The sequence below is a fragment of the Anas platyrhynchos genome, chromosome Z, assembly GCF_047663525.1.
Source record: "Anas platyrhynchos isolate ZD024472 breed Pekin duck chromosome Z, IASCAAS_PekinDuck_T2T, whole genome shotgun sequence".
NCBI lineage: Eukaryota > Metazoa > Chordata > Aves > Anseriformes > Anatidae > Anas > Anas platyrhynchos.
Window position 1 is genome coordinate 550933 of NC_092621.1, and position 25655 is coordinate 576587.

The following is a 25655-nucleotide window of genomic DNA, read 5'->3' on the forward strand; positions in this document are numbered from 1 at the left end:
CCATACCCCACCTGAGGGACACTGGGGACAGAAGCCCAATTTAACTTGACCTCTGCCAAATTTGAAAGAAAAAGCAAAAGCAGAATGCATTTGAAACGGTTAATATCCTATACTATTGCACCACAACTGGAGAGCTCTGCAGTCTGCTGTGCTTATCCCCTCCCTAAGTGGAGCAACAGAGCCAGTCTGCCACTTTCCAGGCATGATGGAGTAAAGACAGGCCAGGCCAAACGTCCAGGTATGGGGAAGGGACGCCAGCACAACTAAACCTGCAAGAACTCACCTGTCAGGTTCTGCTGTTGTTTTCATTTGGTTTTACATACTTATCTGTCTGCCCAGTCTTCAAAAAGGGGTGATATTCATTTTCACCGGGATTTTGTAAACTCTAGAAAATGTGAGTACCAGCATAAAAACAATCAGCCCAGTTACTCAGGGGAAAGCAAACTTTGGACTGAGTTTCATACTGAGATTTTTTTGTAGATTGCAGTCTACATGTACTATTAGAGATACACTTGTACGGCCAATATACCTTCAGAAATAATTTACAAATTCAGGTCAGCAAAATACACTCTTCAAAACTATCCATCTCAGTGAGTCTCCATAAGCTTATGGGAGTAATGAACAGTAATTAACAGCAGGACAGAATGCAGATTGTATTTGGCAAGAGGAAGTTCCTTGAAAAATGTTTTACAAAATCATTAAAAATACTTAAGAGACAACTCTGTGCACACAAGCACTTAGTGCAGGTTAGAAAGTAATCACTGATTTTAAAAGATTAAAGTTTTGCCTGGTGTTTCAAAGGGATGATGGAAACAAAGTTCAAAATATGCATTATTAAGGTTAAGATAGGAAATAAATACTTCTAACAAAGTTTTATGAAGAGTAGTAAAAACTGAATGTTACAAGACAAATAACTTTTACAGTCTCTATTATTTTTATCTCAATAACCATTGACAAGTTTCCCTATTCTTGTCACTTTAAGTGAGAAATACAATAAAACCATACAGAAAATAACTAGAATGTTTCAGAGTGTATTGTCTGTTTTTTTTTTTTTTTTTTTCCTTTAGGATGAGCTTTTAGGGGTTTGTCTTCCTGTCCATACCATTTAAAATGTATTAAGAGTTCTTCTAAAAGAGAAATGAAGCAGCTTTTCCCCCTCACAGTCACACAATGTTCACATGTACTGTGACTAAAGCAAAGCCAGAAGTGACTACTTGCACTAAAATAAAGAAATGTTTTTCAGAAGGAACAGAAATCCTTACCTTATCTTTCACCAAAGAGACAAACTTGCAATCCATTGTGTCCAAACATCCTAAAAATCTCACCTCTTCGTACTAAATCCCAGAGTCATTTTATAGGCCTCACATCTTTCCTTTTTTATGTTATTATTATTATTTTCCAAAGAAAGGCTGACACCTCATCTGGCACTACAAGAAATTTAGCAAGGCTTTATTCAAAGAGCTGCTAGAGATAATGATGACTCACATCATAGACAGCTGCAAAGAAGTGCCTGTGGGTGAAAAAGGGAGTTAAAACTGTATAGCAAACTCCACCTACAGTGTCTCCACCTTCCCTGGACGTTACTTGAGAATGCTGTGTTCTGGTAAAGAGTAACAAGACCAGATTCATTTTGCATTTTTCCTGAACTGAAAAACTCCCAGAGCATGAGTTGAGTTTTCTAAACACATCTCAAAAAATGTATCTTTTGGCCTTGTAAAAAAGATAGAAGCGTAAACACATGTATTTCTTCCTTTTCCTTGAGGCCATTTTTCATAATTGCAAGCCAAAGGTAAATGAATGCTCTAAGGGAGAGCCTGCATACCTCAGTCTTGATCTGAATTCTTCCTATGATGTTCCACCCCACCAAAACATCTCACCAAGTCCAAAAATCCAGCAGAAAAAAATAAATTCAGTAGCACCCGGCTTTTGGAAAAGAGAAGTTCACAGGAATTCTAGGCAGCATCTGTAGCAGCGAATAGCACACGCTGGTAGTGCTGAGGAACAGGCTTTTCTGGCTTTACACAACCGGACAAGAGAGGCCACAATTTCGGAGCCACTTTAAATGACCTAATTGAGTGCTGCTGCTAGAGGAGGCTGGCTCCTCCCATGGCATGTTCCCAGCCCTGTGCCATCTCCTCTTCTGTCAACAAACAGGAACATCACAGAGATGGAACAGACGGAGAGAAATGTGGGTTAAAGCTTTCTGTCCCTCAGTCCAGGCTGTTGTAAACCCAGATTAGGTCCTTCATGCAGTTCACCACAGAGCCTCAGAAATACCTGTGCTGGCCAGCAGAAAGGAGCAAGCAGTGAGCTAGGGCAGAGGAAGGCTGGACGTGTATCCTCAGCGTGTTGTGCAGGGCTCAGAACTGCTGGTCTCGCCTTACCAGCCCATGCAGTCCCACTGCCACCACCCCATTGTGTTGGATGGGACAAGATGAGGCGTTTTGCAGGACCAAACTGAAGAGGATTGTTCGCTGTCTTCACCAGGCTTTCTGCTCAGCAGCAGAAAGAGTGGTATGAGCAAGAACAGGACACCTTTGAAGATTCAAGTCTTCAAATAGGTCAGAAAAACTGCATACGTCATGCCATATACAACAGTGAACACTCTTCAAGAGAAGCAACTGTAAATGTAAATCGTCATCTCACGTAAACATAAATTGGCTTCTAACAACCAGAAAGCCAGGCTCACCCACGAGGTCGTCAGCTCTTCCATCAGCCTCACAAGCCCCGTGCCCTTGGCTGCTGCAAGCAGATCTCGTGAACCCGACATGGAGCAGAATGACGTTGGATGAAAGTAAAAGCCAGAAAGCACAGGAAGCACGTAATTAGCCTGTGGGATTCGCTGCGGGTTAGGGAATTAGACAGGTTCAAAAGGGACCAAGTTGGTCATGTGGATAATAACAGTAATCGGCTAATTACTTCAAAAACTTCGGAATCCTCTCGCCTGAAGTCTGATGTTAATCTCTAGTTAGAGATAAAATTGCAGCCTCTGAGAAGCACGTTATTTTCTTGCTAACGCAGGTTGAACTAGCTCAGAGACACCACTGTAAAAGCCAGACTTTCAACCACCTCAGATGAAAAAACAAAATTCACAGACTTAACATAATAATCGGAATCTCAGGATAGGCTGTCAGCATGAGGTTTCCAGGGAAAAATATGGAGCTGGCTTTTATCTAAGTACATTCAGTGAGCCTTATCCTGCAACACGCCACTAGGAAAGAAGCAATGCCCTCACAGGCATGGAGGAAGACATGCAGTGAAGGTGACAGGGCTCTCTTCCAGCTTTTTTTTTTTTTTTTTTTTGTATGGGAAGGGGATGGAGAACAAAGGCTTTGCCAAGAGCAAACAGGTTTCAGTGACTGTTCCTCTTTTTCAGCACCATTCAAACCTAGTACACTGTCTGGGAAACAGTATCAGAGGTTAAAGAAAGAAGAAAACAACACAGGAAATTGCTTATCCAGACGATGTGCCACAGTCCCATCTCAGTGCACCACATGCTTCTGCCTGGAGAGCCCTACGTAACTCTCAGGTGTTTTTTGTTTTGTATAGATGGAAGCAATACGAAGCTTGCTGATGAAGAAAGCCACTTTTTGAATGCCCCACAGCAGGCTATGTTTAGTGAAAACAGGATACAGTTAACAGTCTAGAAAAGTAAAAGCACCACGCACTGCCACAATGTCCTACACCGTCTCAAAGTGCTACCACATGCTTGCTACAGGCCAGACATGCTTGCCAGCTTCTTTCCTAAAAGATCTCTGATCAGAAGGTGCAGGGGCCAGCAGGCTGCTGAGCTACCCTAATGCTACAACAGACTTAAGGGACCAGCAACACGCCGCACTTCACACCCCGACTGGTGCCTGCCAGCACAGCCACCATAGCTACAAACATTTACCACAGAAGTTACAGAAAGGGGTGAGCTCCTCTGAATTCCAACAGGAGAGGTCTGCTAGTCTCTCGCACAAACACATACGTTTACAAACCTGTAATTCTTCTATGCTGCCTCAGGTATCTTGGTACACCTCACCGTGCCTGTTCATCATCACCTCCACGGTGCCACCTCTGCGGTGAATCCTCCTGCTGTCACGTTTCCAGGACACTCCCAGCGCCAAGCAGCTACTTGAATATGTGCGGAATTTACCCAACAACAACGAACAATGGGCTCACATCGCCCGTCCTCAGACAGATCCATTACTCTCCCCTTCAGCCCACTCCCAGCTGACACAACTAATACATTTCTTGGTTAATAAAAGAAAATAAGAGGTTGGAGAAGCAATTATTTTCCTTCCACAACACAGTTCTCCTTGTAGAATAGTGTCAACGAAAAGATCAACTGTGCTGAAGCTGCTAATCAGCCTGGAGTTGCTGTCCCTCACAGTGTTAAACAAAACAGTATTACTCTACAGAATCATGGTATAAGCCAAATCATTAGAATGTGAAATAAGATAAAACATTCAAGACAATCAAAGGAGGCAAATTACTAACAAATCAGAGCTGTCAGATGTAGCATGCTGAATGATTCTATGAATACTGGACAAACGACAGTGTAATACAGGAGAAAAAAAAATAGTTCTCTACACTATACAACACACAACACATTCTAAACCTTGACTTTCAACAGCCACAGAGGTCATAGATGGAGATGTAAGCTAAGAATTCACAAAATAAATGACATTTCCATTATAGTTAAATTGTAAGGAAAGTGGCAGAGGTAAAAGTTTCTCACTATTTATCCCACGTACAGGAGATGGCAAGCTCTGTACAAAAGCACTAACATTAACAGTCTTGAACCATTGACCTTTACAACAGGAGGGGGACTTGGCGACAAGGGTTGGGTTTAATGAATCAAATTCCCCGATGATTACTCTGTCAACAATTGCATGAAAAATGCAGGCAATGCTAACTCAGAGCAGGCAACTTGCCTCCATTGTTTCCAGTGAGCTGTGGTCACCGACATCCTACAGGTTAGGCAGTGACATGCAGGCACAGCCTCTGCTGGCGCTGGCCAGCCTTGCTCAGTCACACCACACGTTCATTGAACACCACAAACTTCTAAAGCTGTTTGTAAGCAGAAGGCCAGATCTACACACCATGAACGTTATCCAAAAGGGCTCCCCCCACATCCCTTCTCTCAGCTGATATGTAGATGTCTAACTCTGTTGTTTCTCCTTGAAACACCTGAATTCATTTTCTTCCATGTGACATTTCAAGACTTGGTCATCACCAGGGTCAGCACGTTCTCCTGGTCACTACTGTAGGCTCGCCTACAATGAATTTTGAAGGATGTGTCTCTACAATGGCATAAAAGCCCCCACCCACCTGAAGACACATGTCACGTGCTAATTGTTGAGCAACAAAATTTCATTCATTACTGCTAAGAAATGCCACATTACTCCTCACCCAACAGTATGAGATAAGTCTGAACTTCTGACTGACTGAGCAGCTGCTTCCTAAGGGCTTTCTCTCTGTAATACAGGAGACAAACGCTCTTGAACAGAACTTATCCCTATCTGAAGATTTTTTTTTTTTGTCCTGGTGCAGACACAGCTATGACTTGAAGACAGCATGCATTTGCTATCTATCTGATGCATTTGCTCAGAAGATGGCTCGCAAGACTGCAGTTTAATTAAATTGCCTTTCAGACTGCAGTTCAATTAAATTGTTTTCTACATCTAGAGTGGACAGGATCCATAAGTTGCCAAAAGTTCCCAGAAACCAGTATTTGTGGGCACCAAAGGCAATCTACTTAATTAAAAAGGAATTAACTGCTAAACAACTGAGTGCAACCCTGACTACCATGCCTGTGGAACTCAGTACAACCCAGCCCTAACAACTGCGTTAGGACCATCCTTCCCTCAGACCCACACCACAAGCCTGCCTCACTTTCCACAGCCTCCCTCAATACTCAGAGGAGGGTAGCCAGCTCCAGTCCACCACATGAAGCTGCATTTCCACCACAGAGCAAGCCCTACACAGACCACAGCACAGGTCAGCCAGGAAGGGGCACCCAGTAACTGACATCACCTGCATAAATGAGAAATTCCTTATTCAAATGAGCGGCTTTGATTGCAGTTCCAGTTGCCCTTGCATTACACCTGCCAGCCAAACTGCAAGGTCTTGTGACCAGGAGCTCTGCCAGGTGAGATGCCCGACCACTGGTACCCTTACCATAGCCACGTGCATTGCTTTTGTCAAACCTGAGCCCAAGACCTTCAGCTTCAGCAAGGGACACCTGTACTAGAGCAAGTCGGGTCGACAACCTCAGCCTGTAAGAAAAGCATTTCCAAAGTCTTTCCCAAGCACTAGCCTACTTCTGCTTCAACTAAAATCAGGGCTGCACATCTCCAACCCTCAAGTCAATTTTAAAATAAAAGAAAAAAATCACACACTGTAGAAAAGTAGTAAGAATGGGGAGTGCAAAACACTAACAGTGCCTTCCCAGCAGCCTGCAAGGTCTGCCTGTCCCAGGTGGGCCCAGTTTAGGCTGCAAACCCTCACCTTCATTTTCAGACATGCATTTCTGACGAGCAGTCCAGTTAAAAACAGATCAGAACTCTCTTCCTTTTACCACAGAAAGGAACCAGAAGCTGCAGTAAACGTGCTGCTATGCCCACAAAGCAGCTGAACCCCAACTGCTGCCCGCGCAGCTCCGCGCTCCCTCACGCCTCAGTACGGCCAGGCCGCGTGGCTCCTGCGCCTTTGTGTGTGACACGAAGCCACGTTTTCTATCTCACCCCAGCAGCTCATTTTATGTGATGTTTAGCCCTGTTCTGGAGGCTAGACAATTAATTTCCCCGTAGCCTTTTCTCAGGCTCCAATTTCCATGGTATCCGAGTATTTCACAAGCATTAATCCTGCCCTCCCCCAACACCCATGGAAACCGAAGGCTGGTATTTTTCCACATTTTGCAATTAGCTAACCAAGACACTGATAGAAAACAGTGATTTTCTGTGCTTCTCCTCTGACCTTGGTACTTGCAGACCTCCCTCTCACACTTTTCTCCTCAGCCTTCTGCCCATCCAGCATTTCTGCCCCTCAGACCCAGCGGCCTGGCTGCCGGGCTCAGCTCCGTGCCGCTGGGGGGGCCAGAACAGGCCCGGGGCAGGCCCGGCCTCCCTCACGCAGGCCCCTGCAGTCCCGCTGCCCATGCATGGGCACCAATGCACGGACATGTTCAAAATACAGCTTTTGTAGAGTACTTTGTATTCCACAGCATTTTATGGCTATATTCATGTTGCTTTTGCAGACAGATGTAAACTGTTTCTGCACTCCAAGCTGCACAGATGCAAACTCTAGTTTGTGTCAGCTCCGGCAGCTGGCAGACGCCACCACGAGCTGGCCCCATGTGCCACACTCAACAGAACAAGTCTTCTTGCCTATCTAGCACCCCAAAAGCACGCAGGTAGCTTTCTGCCAGTTAGTGACCTAGTCACGGCTCCTGAAAACCAGCCTTGGCCCTGGGTTGTAAAATAGGAAGTGGGTTCTTCAAAACCAAAGTTAAGGGAAACAAGCTTCTAACTGAAATTGAAGCCCAGTTAAACTCTAAGGAAATTCTTTGTGCTTTAGCCTATGCTCATTTCTTTGGTGAAATATACAAGCACAGATATAAGATATGAAGCCTTACCAGAAATGCCAGCAACACTTTAATACTACCACTGACTTAAAGAAAAAAAAAGTAATGCTTAATTGCATTGTATTATTTATTGATCTATTTCCACAACAGTTTATTCATTCATTTTCAATTAAAATAGAATATTATATATCTATTCACAAAATAATAGTTCTAGAGCAACGCTTTTTATGTATCTGTTTCAAGGCTCTTTACTGAGGATCCCAAAATTGCAAACGTCTTCATACAGTTTGGAGAGGTACCAAACAGCATAGGAAAACCAAACCTCCCTTACCCACTCAGGATCTTTTACTTCTGCTATACAGCTGAAAATTTAGTACTAAGTTTCTTGACAGATGTTATTGAATCATCTTCTAATTTACCTTTTAATGGTAAAACAGCTCAAGGGCATTTTCTATCTACTTCCCAGAACAAGAACACCAGCACATTGCATTTCTGTGGCCCAGAAAGCAGTAATCCCATAGAACAGCCACTTAGAAAAGACAACCAACATCTAACCCAGGATAGTTTTATTTTAGCTAGGGTAGGGAAAAGAAAAAGGAAGCTGTACTTTTCCCATGCTTTCCCACCCCCTCCTTAGGTATGAGTGCTATACCCAGTCACGAGGGCTCTGCGCAGGCACACTCACACACTTTGTGGCTCTAATAAGAACTAAAAAAGGGAACTGAAAGTTACGGCTGCCACCCTGTCCCTAACTTACCCAACAATGATTTCATAGCAAAGCCCTAAGAATACAGACAGACTAGCTGTTTCTTGGCAGTGTGTCCAAAATAAAGCTTCTGGCTGAGAGAGCACATCTCTTTCTTCCCCCCCCAGTACTGGAACAGTATCTACAGAGTAAGTAATAATACATGATTGCCCTAAGGAAAAAAAAATAAATGAACAGGCTTCAAAGCAAGATGGAGCAGCAGCTGTGCCACTCAAGCAACACCCAAAAGCAAACACACAAGCAGCAACCATGCACGCTCACTGGCATTAGGAAACACGGCACGGTTACTTGGGCTAAGGGAGGGCTGGGCCCACAGCCTCTCACAGAGCCGCAAGCCAGGGCTCATCTTCATGAAAGCAGGCAGCTACAGCTAGCTGCAGTTTCCCTGCTGGTCTGTGTGCTGGCACCCACTGCCCTCAGTACCTCCAGCCCCTGCCCGTGCAAAGAGAGCAGCAAGGGGCTGCCTTCTGTGCCCCAACACCAAAGCTGCAGCCCAGGAGCCTTCCAAGGCAGAAACAGTGAAATGAGTAAGTAGTAACAGCATCCTGGCTAAACCTTCAGCAAATAAATCAATGCAGAAGACTAGTCCATGATTTATTACCTCCTAACACGTGGACAGAGGCTTTTCCTTGTCTCAGGTAGCACTGGCAGGCATGAAACAATGAATTGCATGTCACACATACATAAGCTCATTAAGGTATTATTTTAAAAACTAGTCCAAAAACAGAGCTCACAAGTTAGCACAGGCTGAGATGCATTTACATCCTTTTTTTTTTTTTAATGCCTTAAAAGAAACTGGGATACACGAAGCTTTCTGTATGAAGTTGTCTTGACTGAAGTCCATCCTCTGCAAATCTTAAGCCTGCATCAGGACTTCCAATGTGGAAGTGCAGAGGGAAACTCCTCAGTTCTTTAGTTCACTAACAAGGACAAATGCATGTAGAATTTGCTGTATTTTACCGTGCACCAGAAGCACTTACAGCAATAGAAACTGTGTTAGCCAGCAGCAAAATTGCATAATACAAACAAACCACCAAGTTATACCTGCTCCAGTTACTTACAAAGAAATCTGAAATAATGCTAGTGCTATTTTTGCAAGTGCCTGTATTCCTCTCTGCTTTCTTCTCTCCACATCAGCCTACACTGCAAGGGCCCACGCTGCCCCTAACATCTTATGTACTTCTACCTGAGCAGCTCCCCTGCCTTTAGCACAGCCCCAACCCTGGCCGAGCCGTGTTCCCCAGGGGCTGCCTGCCCCCAGCCCACTCTCCTGACTCCAGCAGTCGCTGCCTGGCCCCGGGCAGGGTGCTATGAGTCTGCCATGCAGTGGGTGCAGGAAGGCAGCGGTTGCCCCACCAAGGGGCACTCTGACAGCCAGCACAATACTGCAGGATGTCTCCAATTGTCCATCTGTGCGAGATGCCGGCTCCCAATAACCAACATCAGCTCACCTCCTCACCCACAGCTACACATCTCCGCACGCAGCTGCAGGCCATGGTTCTCCTCTTCTTCCTGCAGCCACAGCATGTTCTGTATCTGCAAGCTACCACACAGCTTTAATCATAGGCTCATTTTCAACCAAACTGCCTCCCCGAACCAAGACACAGTGCTGTGGCCCTTCCACAAGCGAGCAGATGCTGTCACCATGAGGGCACAACCATCAGGAAATGGGGCCACAGCAGCCACTACTGAAACTGTCCTGAGTTTGCACTCAGTGACACTCCACAGGCTTAGGCACAGACAGATGGCAATTATTGGACAAAGAGCAAAGAGGCAAAATTGCAGCATTTACCTGTTCTCTAGCAACTCTTTTCATGCACAAAGAGCTTACGCCAAGCTTAATCAAAGTGAGGTCTAAACACCTCACACAAAGATAGAGCATCTAAGTGGAACAGTTATCAGCTTACACTGTAATTTCTCAGCCAAAGCTTACTGCCAAGTAACGTCCACCTATTGACAATCTGTCTACTGAAAGTGATGTCATTCCCATTTCCTATTACACATTTTACTCGATACATGATGTGATGCAGACACGACAGTGATTATATCTGTACCTGCCCAAAGCTGCAACCATCTTCAGAGGCACTTGCAGAATCAAGTGGAAAATAAGCCATGAGAATCGACTTGTAAGAACTTTACAAATTATTATTTATGCTTGTTTTAATAAGCCTTCCAAAAAACTGGAATCAGTAATGCTATTTTTATTTTACAATTCCAATGTTCTTAATGAGTTACTGCATCCATAATCTATTTCTGTCCAGCACACATTCCTGCTGAAGGAATGTGAAGGAAAAGAAAAACAAGTTGCTCTGTAAACAAATATAATTTGCCACCCACAAATAAAGGGTGTTTTATAACAGTTCACACAAGTCATGTTTTCTACTTTATAAACAGCAACAAAAACTCTGCAGAATAAATCCTCTTTGCTACTTCTCTCACGTGGTGCATCTTTAGCACACACTGCCCCCAGCAATTTCCAAGGACCCAGAGTTAGGTGTCACAAGGAATCGTTGGACCAAATACTGGCAGGAGTGCCAGTAGATCCAAGAGCTGATGTGGGTGAAAAAAACAGGGAAGCCAAATTTCCACTAAACCCAGAGTACCAGCTAGTGGTAAAAGTTGAGGAAATTCTCTGGTGCCCTCTGCTGCCAGCTAGCAAGAAATCAGCCAGATGCGACGTGGCCTGCTCCTCGCACACTTTTCTCAACCTTCACACAGAGGCCAGCTACAGCACAACACCCACCTGCCCTGGCACACCGCACATCCCTGCTGTGGGAAGCCTCCCCCTGTAAACCAAAAGCCACTGAGCCAATTTAATAAATACACCGATAAACCACGTGCCCCCACTCCCAACCTTAATTCTTTTGTTGGACTTTGCCACCTCCTCTGATGGAAAATAGAGAAGACTCAGACAATTCTTCACGTTTTAGCCTGCTTTTCACACGTATTCTAACAAATTTAATGATTTACCTCTTCCCCAACAATCATTGCTGTTCTGCTTGGCACCTGGAGCAGTCGTCCTGCTTTCAAGAGGTGTCAGACAGCAGCCTTAGACTATCAGCATTGCAGACATCAGCTCTGCTGAATGTCCACCTACACACCCCTAGGAAAAAACATTTCTGTGCAGCTTTGTTTAAGAAATAAAAATTGGTGACCAAATCTTACTTCAGTTAACTAGTACAGATGCTATCTTGTCAAAGGTGCTTCTTCCTTCAGGACACCCTCACCATCTAGTGCTTTACCGTCAGCCTCTGAATTAACTTATTCGGTTTTATTCCTTTGCGCTCCAAAGCACAGCTTGGCCTAGATTTGGTGAGGCTCTCAACTGCTTTCTTTCCCTTCCCCTGCCTGGTAAATAACATGTTTATTTCCACGACACTAGAAGTGCTTACAGTTTTTCTGAGTGACAGCTCCATACCAATGAAAGTAATGCCAGCAAACTCTTCCTCCCTCCTTGCCCCACACAATACCCTAGCAGGCACAGTGATTCAGAAGTGTTGAATCATTTGTCATTAAAAAAAAAAAAATAAGAAAAGACAGTGCTGACAGGAAATCATCAGTTTCATCCCCATGCCTGCTGAAGCACTCATTTTGAGTTCACAACAATAAGAAGTCTCATTTGATGCTTATTTTCGTTAAGTACCAAAACACGGAGATTTTCCAGTGAAATTCAACCTGAATTGCCTGGTGCTCCATTGAAATGTAGCAAGTGAGAAAATTAAATAGCTGCACTGTGCACAAAGCAATGGTACAGAGCAAGCATAGCACTCGTTGGGTAAGACTAAAGACTTTTACTGATCAACGGCACTGCACAAAACTCAAGTGGAAGACTTGTGCTGCTCTGAACATCACATTTCTCAGTGCATTACACCAGCAGAAGGAAAGTGGTTTTCTGTACTTTTTTTCTTTTCCCCCAATTAGAAAAAGGAAAGAAATGCACTCTGAACTCTATCCTACTTGAGCAACTGCCACCTAGTCAAGTGGCTTTGTTGAATTCAGGCATTTGAAAAGTTTGCAGCACAAAACTCCTTTGCTTTGCTTCATCCCCAGGAACGCCTTGAGAGCACGTACCCCGTACTTTCACTTTGGCACATGCCATCTTGTGCTTCTGAAACATTCCTCCAAAAGCTACTTCTATGAATCTGGCTAATTTCACATTTTACTGGGTAAAATTTCTGACTAATGGTTGATGCCAAAATAATATTTTAAGCCCTACACAAAATCAATTTAAGAGTTCAAATTTCATCTATGTTTACATAGAGTAGATCACTTTAAAGAAAATAAGAGTTAAGATTTCTTTTTAAGCTGTTTATTAAACTAGCCACCAGAGGGAGCTTTGCTGCATACTAGGATAATGGCTGGGAAGGGCTGTATGACTGTGCACTAAGGAGTCAGCTCAAGAGGAGCCAGGTTATTTAAAAAAAAAAAAAAAGCTTGGTTAATTTTTGAGAGCAACTCACTTCAATTGATTTATCTCCTGCTAGAGTAGAAATAAGAGGCAGAAAATAGGCTGTTTTTAAAACTCAATCCAACGTAGCAGACTTGCTAGGACCTCCAGGGGCATAGCTGTGACAGGAATCTTCCCATTAGCTAGAAGAGCATAACCTCCATTGGACTGGAAATAGCGGTAGCGGACAGGCTAGAAGGTAGCCATCTGCTGGCTGTATCATCTGCAAGGCACAGACACGTGTGCTCCACATTCATCGCAAACCCCAGTAACAGCACGCACACGAACTAGAGTTCAGCCCCATTTCAGGTAGACTTCTCAATAGGGACACACGATGTGATTTAACACAGCTCACCACGTGCCTGGAGCCTGCGGGGCCTAGCGCTAATGCTGTTAGTTAAATCACTGACCCTAGGCCCAGGTAAAATGAAAAGGAAAAAGGCTTGCATCTTGCCTGTGTTTTCCAGGCTGCAGGCTTTTCAGAGAAGAGCAGGTAAAAGCAATTAACCCAGAGGGACTCTTAACAGGCTATCACGTCATTAGAAGTGCAGCTTCCTCTTAATGAAAAATGTTCTTAATTTTATTGGAGAAGCACTTCACTTTCCTCAACTTCCCGACAGCCCCAGTTCTCATTTACTTCATGATTCAGAAGGCAGCAGCAAGTAACACATTCAGATATACCCTTTCCCATATACACACAACCCTTTTTACTTCCAAACCTTTTAGTTGAATAAGAACATCCACACCATGGGGTCTTACTTCACACAACCAACAACCACAGAATTGTATGAATTCTATAATTATTAATAATAATCAGAAGACATTTTTTCTTATTTATACATATGCATTCACCTTTATTACCTATGAAAGCATTTGTGTGTGTATATGAAGAAACTGCATTTATAAAAAGCATGCCACAACTGTGCCAAATAACCCAGTGCTGCTTTCAATACTACTGTGTTTCTTCTTTGTTTATTTTGGAGTGGATGAATTCTAAATTTAAGATATATAGTACATAGTGATGCAATAATTTATCTTATGTTGTTTTAACACAGTGTAAAAACAATGCTAAAAAGTAATTATATTCAGTAGATTGGTCAAACTCTGGTGATAATGAATAGCCATGATCTATTCCACCACCTAACACAAAGTTATTTACTCAATACAGTGACACGAGGGGCTGCTCTCCAGACCTTCTAGGAATCATAAATCCATGCTAAAAGCAGAAAAAGACCACCTCCTTGCCTATAATTAATAGTATTCCTCTCCTATAATTCTGAGTAAACCCCACAATCAAAACCCAAGCCCACACTGGAAGTACCTTCAGATGAGATGTATGTTGTCCACTCGGGCAGACTGTGCTCAGCAGTCAGCCTGAGTCACTCAAGAATGTGCTAGATTCCAGAAAAATGCAAACATATGCAGCATTCAGGAGAGGAAATTTCATTTTATTTTACAAATTTCTCTAGGCAGTAACTGTAGTTGTGTGCAGTGAAATGCACAGAGCAGCCTCAGTCACAATAGTACTCAAGGCATCATTCTAGTATGCAAGTAAAAAGAAAATAATCTGTTAAGCATGTTCTGTAATTAAGATTAATTACATTATAATTTGTGTTACTTAATTGCATACAAGAATACAAATACTAGCTGAATTCATTAAGACATAGCATTTAAGAAGTTTAGAGAGGGAATTAAGAGGAAATAAATATAAAATTATGTAATACAGTCATGACAGGTGGTAAATACGTATACATACTTGCAAATGCACTAGAGAACAACACAGAGCATAGTGTTTTTTTCAGAGTTAAGCATGCAAAGCATTCACAAAATTCCAGTTTGTAATTCCTATAGCCATTGGCATATATCAAAGACTAAGTCTTACAATTTTGCAGGGCAAAATGCAAACGGGTTATAAAACAAGCCAGTTATATCCACACCAACTAGCCACTTATGCCTACATCAACTAGATCTCTAGATAAAATTCATCTCATTTAACCACCACCTTGGGTTACTCAGCAGCTATTTCATTCAACATTTACTATATATTGTGAACGATAATCATGGTTCTATGAATTTCTGAACTTTCATGTATCATTATTTACTATCAAAATGATTTCATAAGCCAAGAGCAGTTTCAGAAGAAAAACACTTTCCCCTAGCACTCTACACTGGTAAGACTTTCCTTGGATTTAATCAGGCAAGAAATGGCTTTCAGACTGCAAGCCTACAGCTGGCGTTTTCTAATGGTAAAGTTGATTAAAAACTGTAAGGAAAGCCTACTGAAAGGCAGGGCACAGCGTATGCCTTGTGGTTCATCTTTCACAGCTACGCGGTAACTCATCATTCTGCCCCAGTGCAAACGACTGCACAACTACACGGAGGCAATTGACTGCTGGGGCTGCACCTTTGCAATTTTAACACATTTTCAAATGATTTTAGGATAATCTCATTCTGAAGTTTGCAACTATCCAAAATATTTAGCACAGGCACTTGGCCTTCTTTCTCCCCAAAAGAGTGTTTACCAGGACCAGGAATTTGTCCTTAAAGCTTGGTGTCACGTATGAAAAGAGCCCAAAAAACCAAACCCATGTTTGTCCATGACCCAGAACGTGCCTGCAGGCAGACGTGCTGGACAGGAACAGCACAGAAACCCAGCGTCTCCCACCACAGGGCACAGCACAGGCTGCAACGTGCATGCGCTGAAGTCCTCGACCAGCCATAGTGCTGTGTGTTTTGGTGCTGACAACTTTTCCCTTTGCTAAATCAATGACGAATGCATAATGCAACCCCATCCAAACCTGCGGTTGGAGGAACCACAAGGCATTTTCCTCTCCCCGTAAGGGTTCTGTGTTCCCCAAGGAAGGTCAATTTACCTCCTCATTTTCAAGTGCCCAGCCTGTTCATCCACGCGGAGCTGCCTCTGAACTTCATTCCCGCACCTCCCCGGCTGCCTCTGCACAGCCCAGGGCCCCAGGAGGCCTTCCAGGAGAGAAAGTGACAAACCCTCTCCCTGTTCCCTGCTCCACCCCGCTGCACAACTGGTCCCCAAGGCTCTTTGCACCCAACAAGAGCAGCCCCAAGCACATCCCTCTCGGTTATTTCATCCTTCGCCAAGTCTGCTAACAGAGGCCTCAACGACAGCAAGCAGCACGCTCTGCCCTTACGAATTCACGAGGCTTGCTTTCCCCTAAGATACCAGCTAGCCAGTGGCTGTGTTCCAGGAGTTGCACTGTCACACATTGCCTTCAAACTGACTTTTGGTACTCATGAAAATTACTGATGGGAGAGGGTTGCATCTGCAGCAACAAAGAAAACCCAGCTAGCACCAGTCGCTGCTGTTTTCCAGGGATCCCAAACAGACAGTACACAGGAAATAAATATTTGGTGAGGCTGTAATGTCTGGTAATTTCCTGCATCCTCCTGCCGAGTTTAAACGTTTATGTATGCTTCTGCAGCTCCCCCAAACAAAAAGTCAACCAGCAACTCCAGGTGATTCCCAGCAAACCCGTTACTGGGCCAGTTAGCCACAGCACGCTCCTGACAGCTGCGTTAGAATGATACTACCTGGAGAAACTTACACCGTACTTAAGATTCAAGCAGCATGAAACGTTAGTATCTCAGCAAGGTATGCAAGGCCAGTAAAACAAACAGAAAAGTCAAACTGAAATGCTAGCCGAGAACAAAGCTTCCTGAACACTTGTCAGCACAGCAGTGCGAGCATTTCACCAAGCTTACGGCTGTGACGCCGTTAGTTTCACTTTTACTAGAGAACTGCTTAAAACAAAGCTAAAAATATATTCCCAACTTACGTTTTTAACTCCTCACTTTTATGGAAATGCTACTGGCTTGAGACTAATCTACTTAAATATTAAGGGCCACATAAACAGGACTCGGTTCACATTTCACTTAGTTTTAAGGTTTTGCATTTTGAAAGATATTAGTTCAATTTATCAGTACCTAAGCAAATATTAGGAGTTCTTTTGAATGACACCTGACAATAGTATGAACAATCTGTAACAGTATTATTAGGCCAAATTACACGAGGTAAAGAAAAAGCAAAGTTAGTATGCACACAAGACAATTCTAGGCTTAGTATTGATAATAAAAAACCTGCTTTTTCTGTGCCTTAGCCTTATCTCTTCTCTGGGATTTGCTCCTCCTCTCCTTCCCTTTGGTACTGCAGCATCTCAATGCCAACTGCGGGCGTAGGTGGCAAACGGGAATTGCACAAGGGATACACTAACGCCGTGAGCAAGCAGCAGTACTCTGATAGTGCGACCCAGCCCCGCTACCAGCAGGACTACCTAGGCTCTGCTTAGCAAGCACTGCGTGCCCAAGTACATCTACACACGAGCTGCATCTCTTGTTGCTTGTGGTCACCTTATCAATGTGATCTTCTAAACAGCACATTTAGGGGAAGAAATAAAGCTTTGTCTTACCATATTCTGCACACAGCTACCAATGGAACGTTTGTTGGAAATTTCACAAAAAATTAAAGTTGATTAAACTTTTAATTGCTGCTTTCACGTAGTTTCAAGCTAGATATGCAAGCTAATGAACAATTTGTAAGCATCATTCAAGAGATACAGGAAAGCCCACAGGGAGGCTTGTTTATACATTAAGAAATTAGAGTAATTTCAATAAGAGCTAAATTGGATACCATTGATTTCAAACCAATTTTAAAAAAATGTAAATAGGTTGGAGCATTTGCATTAAAGAATTTCCTCACAGCTGGGGGAGACAGAATGTCAAACCTCTATTAGCCTTCAGAAAACAAATGTTTACTGATCATTTCTGGCTTCAGAACCAGCTTCTCTCTCAATTACTACTACCTGATTGGATTCTTTAGATCATTATTTGTACAACAAGCCTAGATTTGGAAAAAGCTTATTTTTAAACCTGTGACCAATTCTTTTAAAATAAAAGTCTTGAAAACACACACAGTGTCTGTATTTGTATCTTTCCACACTACCATTTAAAGCCAGTTTTCTTGTTTGACAGCGGTTATTTTGGCCGAAGACCACTGTTTGCTCCATCTTTGGATACAAAGATGAACAGGGAAACGATCATATGAGCCTGCCTTATGTACTCCAAAAGCTTACCTTGTCCCTGAAGTCCCCAGTTTAAAACTCAAGATGATTCAAGACTCAACTGGAAATAAAACCCAGGCCTGCCACAGCCTAACAGAAAAGCACCAGGTCAGCACAGTTCATGCTGAACTCTTTTCTAAATTAGCACTTACGACTAGCCTTCTTGTGGCATAGGCTCAACAGGTAAATATGTTTTTATTGCCTTTTTCTTTTAAGGTACCATACTTAAGAACTGCAGCAGTGGCACCTGAACACATCTAAGAGTTCAAGAAAATTCACAGTCTGTCTGTTCATCCGGACTTCAACACTTGGCACCAGAGTCCTAAAAACCAGTAGGGAAAGTGGAGCTCTAGCAAAGCAGGACAGAGGGTGCTGCTGGCTTTTGGTCTTTCCTACGTTATGTGGGGCGCATGGGGAGATAGTTGGGAGTAATGTTAAATATTGCCACATACTGCCTGAGTCTGAGCTGCTCCTCACACACACAGAGCAAAGGCAGCTGGTGAGCTAAGGAGCTAAGCTGGTGGATCTCCAGGGGCACAGGAGGGCACAGAGTCACTGCTGTGATTAATAGCTGTCTTGCCAGCAGACATCACACAGTTTGCGCTGGTTGTAAGCAAGTAATAGGATTTCTCATCATGTTTATTAACAATGAATGATAAAGTATCCTTGTGCTGCTACACTTACTCTGTTTAAAAGCATAAAATAGTCAAAGCAGAACACTTACCTGGCTCCAAAGATGTCTTTTTTTGCTAGGTCAATGCCAGAAACCACCTTTACCCTGAGGATACGAGACTCCTCCTGTTAACAAAAAAAAAGAAAAGAAAACAGGTTTAATATGTATTCTGTAATTGATTTTGAAGATCACCAGTTCACAAGAGGTTAACCTGTGAATGAATGCTCACAACCTTTAGATAACATGAGTCTTCCTTACGTAGGATTTTGGAAAAAAAGCCTCTCCTAGGAGGGAGATACACATCTTATCTGCCGAAGAATAACAAACATGAAGAACATCCGACTACAGCAGTTCTTAAGAGTTAAATAAAAGCAGAATAACAGTAGATTCTAATAACAACATAGTAGTAATAATGCTATAAAATATTAATAGCAAAGGTAGAAGATAACTTGCTGAGCAGTGCCATTTCAAACCTTAATCAATCCATACTCCACAGAAATTCATTCTGCATAGACTCTAAATCTGTCTCTTCAAAACGAGGGGGTATTTGAAATGAGAGAAAGTATTTGTAAAGGTTTTGTCCAATAATGCTAATAATCCCAGCTGAAAGATGTCCAGGGTTTAAAAAAGATACAAGATTAAAATTAAATTCTTAATATGGAGTTGTTCAAGCCTGTGTCATCACCTCAGTAAAAAAATAGCTTTTAGAGACAAGCTGCAGTTTCAGAAGATGCATGTTGTCTATTGTCTTGCTTATATATGCATACATTGTAGGACAGCTGATGTCCTGGTGGGCATCGACCTGACACTCAGTTTATCACCTTGTTATGTTCAGCTCCTGAGGAACGCTGGTATCAACAGCATCTTTTTTTTCACCCAGTTTGGCCCATTTACTTTTGTTACACAAAGGCCACTAGAATTAAATCTGGAAAAGATCCTATGGAAACAGGTTTTGCAGCCACACGTATCAGCTATCCACCTTTTTCTCCACTGATAAGCATTCCAGAGCTGCAAGATACCAGATTCAGTTACAGTAATCTGAGACTCCGTTCCTTGAAGCTTGTTCAGGAAACAACGCCGTTTTCCCACAGGTTTATCCTGGCATGACCATGCTACACCTACTCTATTTGCCTTAGATAGCTAAAAGACATGGACTCGTTAGCCATACCTGAGATTTTGGAGATTATTAGGGAGGTCAGAAACACCCCAGGAGCAAATGAAAGAAACACCGAGGCTGGTCCTGTTCAACCCATCAGCAGAGAGTCCCATCCTAACACACACCCTGCCACGTCACTCTGTTGCCTTGAAACATGAATTCAAGGCTTTAAATCTTTTCTGCAAATTTGTTTGCTGGTATCTTTTCTGGAAGGACTTACACTGTCCGGCTTCCAAATTGGGAAAATAGGTTCTTTTGGGCCCAAAACAGCCCTAAGACTTACCAGATATCATATATCACTACCATTCAGTGGAGTTCTGTTAGTGGACAGCAAAATGAATGCACTTTTTCATAATTTCAGTAGTGGCACTGATGGGTTGTACAAAGTTATCTTCGAGGCATTACAGAACATACATGATTTTATGATCTTCAGGAGTGGTTTTAATGGACAAAAGGCAATGAACTTGAAAATTAGGATCAAGAAAATTCCTTATGAGGAAGCAGGATAGAAAAACTGTCAGAAACGCAGACAAGTCTGAACTTACTGAAGAAATGAAGGATAAGAATTTGTAATATTAAGTGAAGAGGGACCACAACAGGGATTTCTAGCAGTAACTATGTCACAAATGCTACTCAGATTTCCTCCCATGAAGTCAACCATCAACTCTGCTGGAGTGGCATCTTATTGCTGCACTAACATCACCTCAGCGTATTAATTGAATCAAATGCTGTATGCTTAAATAATAATAATAAAATCACAGAACCAGAGGATGGCCAAATAGTGGAGAATCCCTAATTCGGGGTCCACAAGACACAAAAGATGATCCTCCAGACAACTGAAACAGATTTTCAAAAACATCTCCTAAGTCTCACTTCATGCTTAAAATAAAGTGCACAAAGGTATGACCCTGCTCCCACCCCACATGCATGCTCTCAGCCTCTGCTAAATATTCCGTTTTTCCAAGCAGGAAAGACAGTGCTTCTGCACGTATATGTTCAAGTTTTCATATGCATGAAATAAATGTAATACTTCAAGCATAATTAAAACATCTCAAGTGGTAACAAGGCTTCATCTACCTACACTCAGTTTTTTCCTTTGGTCAGCACAATACTCTCCTAACAGCTATTGTATGTAATGAGCAAGGTATATTTTGGATGGCAGCAGATTGTTCTGTATGATGCTAATTATGCACTGGTCTGAAGCACACGAGGAGCTGCTCAGATAGCTCGTCTGCTAAACGATTCTCTTGTAATGCACTGAACTTCTATCAGTTTTTGTTAAAGTACTCCCAAAAGCAGTGTACCAACACCAGCACGTGCACATGGATGCATACACCAGAAATACAACAGACTATTCCGTGTCACTTGACTGCCCAAAGCCTCAAATTACACAGCTGAGAGGTGCCCACATTGAGCTTGCTCAGCCTTCGCCGCTGGTAGCAGTGGGTACCAGCAGCAGGAGCATCTCCCAGCTTCCCAGGTGGACACCTCCAGTTTCTATCTCCACTGATCTCCACTTCCTCAGCTGGCAATGCTGGGGGGGAATAGTAAGACTGAAAGGCAGGAAAAGTAAGCTTTTCATATTCTTCTCTTTGATTCTTGTGTCCCTTTTATTTATCTGCAAGTACCCTGCATCTAGGTAGAGGAAGGAGTTAAATTTTCACAGCAATAGAGAGCGTCCATCACAAGTCAGATAAAGGATTGCTTAGCTAGGCACAACAGGAGACTTGAAACACCATCAGCTACCTGACAGGTTTCCACTCCCCCTTCTCTGAAAGGCTGGGCAAGAAAAAGAAAACTGGGGTTTTGGTTTGGTTTCTTGCAAATCCAGGGAACACTGAATGCCGCAGCAGCCAGGACAAGATCGCTGCACATGGAAAAATTCGGAGACAGAAAGTCCGGGATGTGAAGCCCAGATGAAGCGATCCCTCCTCAGCTTTGAGCCTGGGCTAATCTTTAGCTAAGGAGCACTTTGGCTTGTTGATATTACCTGCATGTTTACACATACATTTCTTTCAGTGGAAAGTGCCAACTTAAACAGCTCTCCCTCCAGTTCACTCCATTCCTGCCGAGGTTTTTCTGAACCTAGGTCAACACCTTGTGGCAGAGCAGCCCACAAGCAGCGCGCCAACAAACCAAGCACCAAGACCAGAAATGTGAGACTTCTGCCTACAGCACCCAGCCATACTCAGTAAACCCAGAAAACGCTGACTACCCTTTTAAGTCCTTGTGCAGAAGCACAGAGAATGTTTTAAGTGAGTTAGATGACATCTGAATACAATCTCCAGATTAATATTTAGAAACAAAGACAATTAACGCTGACTCCACAACTAGGTAACTACAAACCAAGACCACTTCTCAGTGAAGCCAAGACCTCTTGGGCTCACTGTTTATGCTCTGCATGGTGTGACTGATATCTCTGAAAGTACAAACCCTGAGTCAGGAACCCAGTGCAGCAAAGTCCAGGGCTACCTGGAAATAGTTATGTATACAAACACCAGCACCCAGCCTGACGTATCCTGCAGAGGCCGGGTTGACTGTGTTCAGTGTGCAGGAAAACCCCAGATACAAGTACAGAACTGGGTGAGGACACAGATGTGGAGGGGTAAGGAGAAGCGATATACCTACTGGGGAGCTATGGTTCTTCATGGGATCCTATGCACGAGAAAGTAGGTGTGCAGCGAGGCTGATGGACACTTGGAGGGACTTACAGCTGGTGCCCTGGTTTGCAAGTTGGGTACATGAACGGGACCATGCAGAGTGGGGTTAACAAAGTTGATCTGAAAAGAGGTACCTATGCCCAAACGCTTGTCTACCTGCAACCAGAGTAATGGAATATATTCTAATAAAAAGGGCCTAATAAAACATACTGACTCCACTTACAAATCTTAACTTGCTGAGAACGATCAACCTTACAAAGAACTTCATGTGAAGCGATATGCCAACGAGCAGAAAGATGACCTTAGACTGTGTAGGCATCACTGACAGACACAAAGCCAGCAGATTTTATTGGCAGTTAACTATCTTGATTGAAAGACTTTCATAGATAATCAATCATCTGACACATTCTCATAGCAGTTTTGCCCAACACAAACTTCCACCTTCTGGCAACTCTGACGTCCCTCTGAGTCAGTAGAGGAGGCAATCACCACCAAACCCAGGGGTCAGGCCCAAGGACAAACCTTGGGACGCTCCCTCCATCCCTCCCCACACACCCAAGCAGCCAGCAGCTGGCTCACTTAGGACCTTGCCCCGTTGTTCCACCAGCATCCCCAGGACCAGGAGACAAGAACCATGGAGGTGGGGTACAGTAAAGGACAGAAGACAGCAGCAAAGCTGAGACCACCCAACAGGAACCCTGTCCTTACCGGAGGTCTTGAGCAATTTAGAAGCCATTTGCTGCTCAAGTTGACATTTCCTGCCAGGAACAGGCAGCAGTCCACAAAAGCACTCTAGAAATGGTACATGGTCCACATTTCCCCATGGGGTCACCCTAAAAATCTATCCAAAGTGAGCTAAGATCTGGCATTCCGAGGTTACTTCGCATTTTGGAGCTCTGCTCCAAGGCAGCAGGAAGCAACCCCGACACTGGCTGCCTGCTCACACCGCTTCCAGCGGCATCTGCCCTGAAACAGACAGGAACGTGGGAGCATCTGAGACCCGCCTTCCTCTCCCCACTTCTCCATTGCCATGGATGGGAGCTTTTGACTTGGATTCCTTCCTCTTCATTTTGTATTTAGTAATCACACAGAACTGGTCCTTGGATGATTTAAAAGCTATGACACTGACAGTGATTAATAGCAGCAACTCATCTACCGTACCCGTCTTTAAATCACTTCTGGTAGTCTTGCTAAGTGGGCATTTTAAGAGGCACTCTTCTGATGCTGCTCACAGTTCTAAACATTTATCAAAGAAATGCCTGTCTGGTGATAAGATTAAAGTGTATTCCCCTTCTGTACAACTGCCACGTTGTCCAGAGGAAATAGCATTAGCCACTGACAAACAGCCAGCTAGATGAGACGGACACCTCACTCGCAACTTTTCCTCTGAACTGGATTCAGTGGTATACATTTTCAGAAGAATATAGCCTAAGCTTCTTTTTCAAATTCACTGTTTAGGAGAGGAGTTCAGCCCACCCCAGCAAGGAGTGTTTCTATTGCTGTACCCCACTGGCATCCCCACTGGAACTGCTTTCCTCCTGGCTTGGCTCTTCAGCTGCGACACAGACGACCTCAGTACGAGGCTGTTCACGGTACATTGACTACAATACATTTTTCCCTTCTTGTTCCTAGAATTCCCCATGCCTCAGGACTGGGGTTGTTAGCAGCTAAGCAGTAACATGCTAATGCTTTTGAAGCCTCACTTGTCAAAGCTCTTTATGCCTATGCTCTTTCCACCCTCACCCCTCTAACCTTAGCCTCGCAACCTGCTTCAGCAGGGACACCATAAAGTGCTTGGTTAGGTATTAATGTGGAGTTCCACGGGTAACCACATTCATGCTTATTTCTGCTCTGTCCAATGATTAACATGAAGTTTATGTATTCTCGCCTCCCTGAAAATGTCAGAGGTTACATACTTTTATTCTTTGCTGAAGGATACTCTTTGCACAGACTGGGTTCTCAGCTGTAATTCACTTTGCCATTTCAGGGAAGCTGACTTAGATTGGACCAAGTCAGCCAATAAACAGCCACCTGTGACGAAAACCAAAGCCAACCACACAGCAAAAACTACAAACAGACCCCAGCACAGCTCGCACACCTCCCAGAACAGGCAGGAATACAGGTATGCTTAGAGAATCATGAGATTTTGTGTACACACATTTACATATACCATTCATATTTTAAAATTTGCATTAAATGCACTTCCTCCAGGTGCTCTGAAAAGCAAAGTCATTTGTAAGACCTATTAAAACGGTAATGTAAAAAAGAAAAGCAAAATCCCTCCAGCTGTTAGATTAATGAAATACACCAGAGCTGGGAAGTTCAGGGAGAAGTCAGCGGCACCGAGGGCAGAAAGCAGGTACACGGCGCCCTGGCCTGCCCGCTCCTTCCCCACCCCTGCAGACAATAACCAAGCAGAGGTAACTCAGTCCACGCCAACTAAAGCAAGATGGCTGTGCTATGAGAGCCAACTCCAACACATTTTGGAAAATGCATTCGTACGTTCTGAACACACACAGACAGGAATCCACAGCAATCCAGCCCGATAAAAGAAAAACTAGAGTTCAGCTTCCTGTAGGACAGAAAATCCCACAGGATTAGAACACACACTAAGAGAACAGCACTGAAATAATAATCAATACGGGTATAAAATTAGAAGCCTGGCCTTTTCCTTTTTTTTTTTTTCTTTAAATGAACAGACAAGTGTGAAAGGCAGACAAAGTTTGGATCAATGCAAGCCAGTATTTGAACAGATGCCACGCAGACCAGAGAAGTGACGCACTGAAGATTTAATGTGTTCCTCCACAATTACCTAGTGAAAGGCACATAAAATCAAGTCAAATCTCTCAAGCCGGACAAGTTTCTTTCAGAAACACGCCACGAATGCCTGAGGTGCAGCAGGTATTTCCTCAGCAGCCCCAGCCTCGGGCAGCCCAGCCCTCCTCACGTCTACTCCGTCTACTCCGAGGCCTCACAAGCAGCTGGGGAGCACAGTTGAGACCTCACCCCGACACAGTGCCGGAGCGGGGAACGAAAGGCAAACTCACCAGGCACTTCAGCGTCTCCTTGGTGCGGGATCTCTGCGTGCAGGGGGACGGCGTTCCTCACAGCACAGCGAGGCCCAGCTGGCTCCGAGCGCCCTGAGCAGCAGCGATCGGTACACGGAAGTTTCTCCGGTGGAGGCAATAAATTGCCGTCACCAAGGCAACAAGGTGAAAGGACAGCAATCTAGTGTTTCACCTGAAGAAAGCTTAAGGTGAAATGCTGTTTGTTTTTTTTTTCCCCCTCTGTAT

General features: G+C 43.6%; 1 protein-coding gene across 4 annotated transcripts in view; it reads right to left on the reverse strand.

The window, feature by feature from the left end:
• NEDD4L (NEDD4 like E3 ubiquitin protein ligase) overlaps positions 1 to 25655 on the reverse strand; it is a 140227-nt gene that overhangs the window by 85118 nt on the left and 29454 nt on the right. For 3 of the 4 annotated variants that reach the window (XM_027446452.3, XM_027446450.3, XM_027446449.3), the window contains exon 2: positions 18598 to 18671. In XM_027446452.3, the coding sequence (XP_027302253.1) occupies positions 18598 to 18671 (74 nt within the window). Of the gene's footprint in view, positions 1 to 1262; positions 1421 to 18597; positions 18672 to 25655 lie in introns of those variants that run through there. The other variant, XM_027446453.3, reaches the window with a different exon arrangement.